Source organism: Terrapene carolina, unplaced genomic scaffold (assembly GCF_002925995.2).
Source record: "Terrapene carolina triunguis isolate 2854851 unplaced genomic scaffold, T_m_triunguis-2.0 Scaffold34460, whole genome shotgun sequence".
NCBI classification, from domain to species: Eukaryota; Metazoa; Chordata; order Testudines; family Emydidae; genus Terrapene; species Terrapene triunguis.
This window is the reverse complement of record NW_020698811.1, coordinates 8659-9875: the sequence shown is the minus strand read 5'-3', so window position 1 is coordinate 9875 and position 1217 is coordinate 8659. Positions and strand designations below refer to the sequence as shown.

Genomic DNA, 1217 nt, shown 5'->3' with positions numbered 1-1217 from the left:
CCCAGCCCTGGGCCCCCCCCAGCTCTGCCGGTGCCCCTCACTCCCGACCCGCAGCCCCCTACTATCCCAGCCCTGCCCCCCAGCTCTGCCGGCGCCCCTCACTCCCGACCCGCAGCCCCTGCTAGCCCAGCCCTGCCCTGCCGGTGCCCCTCACTCCCGACCCGCAGCCCCCTGCCAGCCCAGCCCTGGGCCCCCCCCAGCCCTGCCGGAGCCCCTCACTCCCAACCGCAGCCCACTGGGTTACCGTGGGCGTCGTTATTGCACAGGGTGGAGTTGCAGCATTGCAGCAGGTAGAAGCTATCCTGGTTGTGGAAGCCCAGGGGCTCCTGGCACTGAGAGATCTGCCCGCAGCCTTTGATGCGCCGCTCGTCCTGGGGAAACTCTGGGGACAGAGAGAGCAGGGGTGATGTGGGGCCTCTCCCCTCTAGGGGGCTCCGGCTCCGATCCAGCCCCAGGGCGGGGGACTGGCTGGCTCAGGGGGGCAGGGAATGGGGCAGGGGCCTGTCCCCTCTAGGGGGCTCCGGCTCCGATCCGGCCCCAGGGCGGGGGACTGGCTGGCTCAGGGGGGCAGGGAATGGGGCACGGGGCCTGTCCCCTCTAAGGGGCTCCGGCTCCGATCCGGCCCCAGGGCGGGGGACTGGCTGGCTCAGGCTGGCAGGGAATGGGGCACGGGGCCTGTCCCCTCTAGGGGGCACCGGCTCCCATCTGGTCCCAGGGCAGGGGTCTCGGGGCGGGTCCCTGCTCACCTTCGGGCATGGAGATGGCCGTGATGTCCACGCACTGCTCCCGGGGGTCCAGGCACCGGATCCGCGTCAAGGAGGGGCCGGAGCAGGAGTGGTCGGAGGAGGAGCAGGAGAGGCAATCCAGGCTGGAGGTGGAGGGGAAGGAGCTCAGGGCTGTGGGGGGAGAGAGGCGGGGTGAGCAGGAGACAACGGGACCCCCCAGGGGAGGGGAGACAGACTGGAGGGGAATGACCCCGCCGGCTCTATGGACTGACCGTCTGGCACCCCCTGGTTGCAGAGGTCGGTAGCGCACTGCTCCTCCGCCAGCATCACAATCTGCCCGTGGGAGAAGAAGGAAATGGAATTGTTGGGTTTCCCCTCCACGTCGCAGCCCTTCTGGATCCGCTTGGAGACCTCGGAGCCTGGGGAGGGTAGAGGAGAGAGTCAGAGTCATTGGCAGGGCTGGGTCGGGGGAGCCCAAGGCTGGGCTGGCAG

At 70.0% G+C, this 1217-nt stretch overlaps 1 protein-coding gene across 1 annotated transcript in view; it reads right to left on the bottom strand.

Moving 5' to 3' along the window:
- The window catches only part of PLAUR (plasminogen activator, urokinase receptor), a 3732-nt gene that overhangs the window by 1277 nt on the left and 1238 nt on the right, over positions 1-1217 (bottom strand). Inside the window, exons 3-5 of the mRNA XM_026646221.2 lie at positions 998-1144; positions 747-896; positions 245-382 (exon numbers count right to left, since the gene is read on the bottom strand). Coding sequence (XP_026502006.1) covers positions 245-382; positions 747-896; positions 998-1144 — 435 coding nt within the window. The remainder of the gene's footprint in view (positions 1-244; positions 383-746; positions 897-997; positions 1145-1217) is intronic.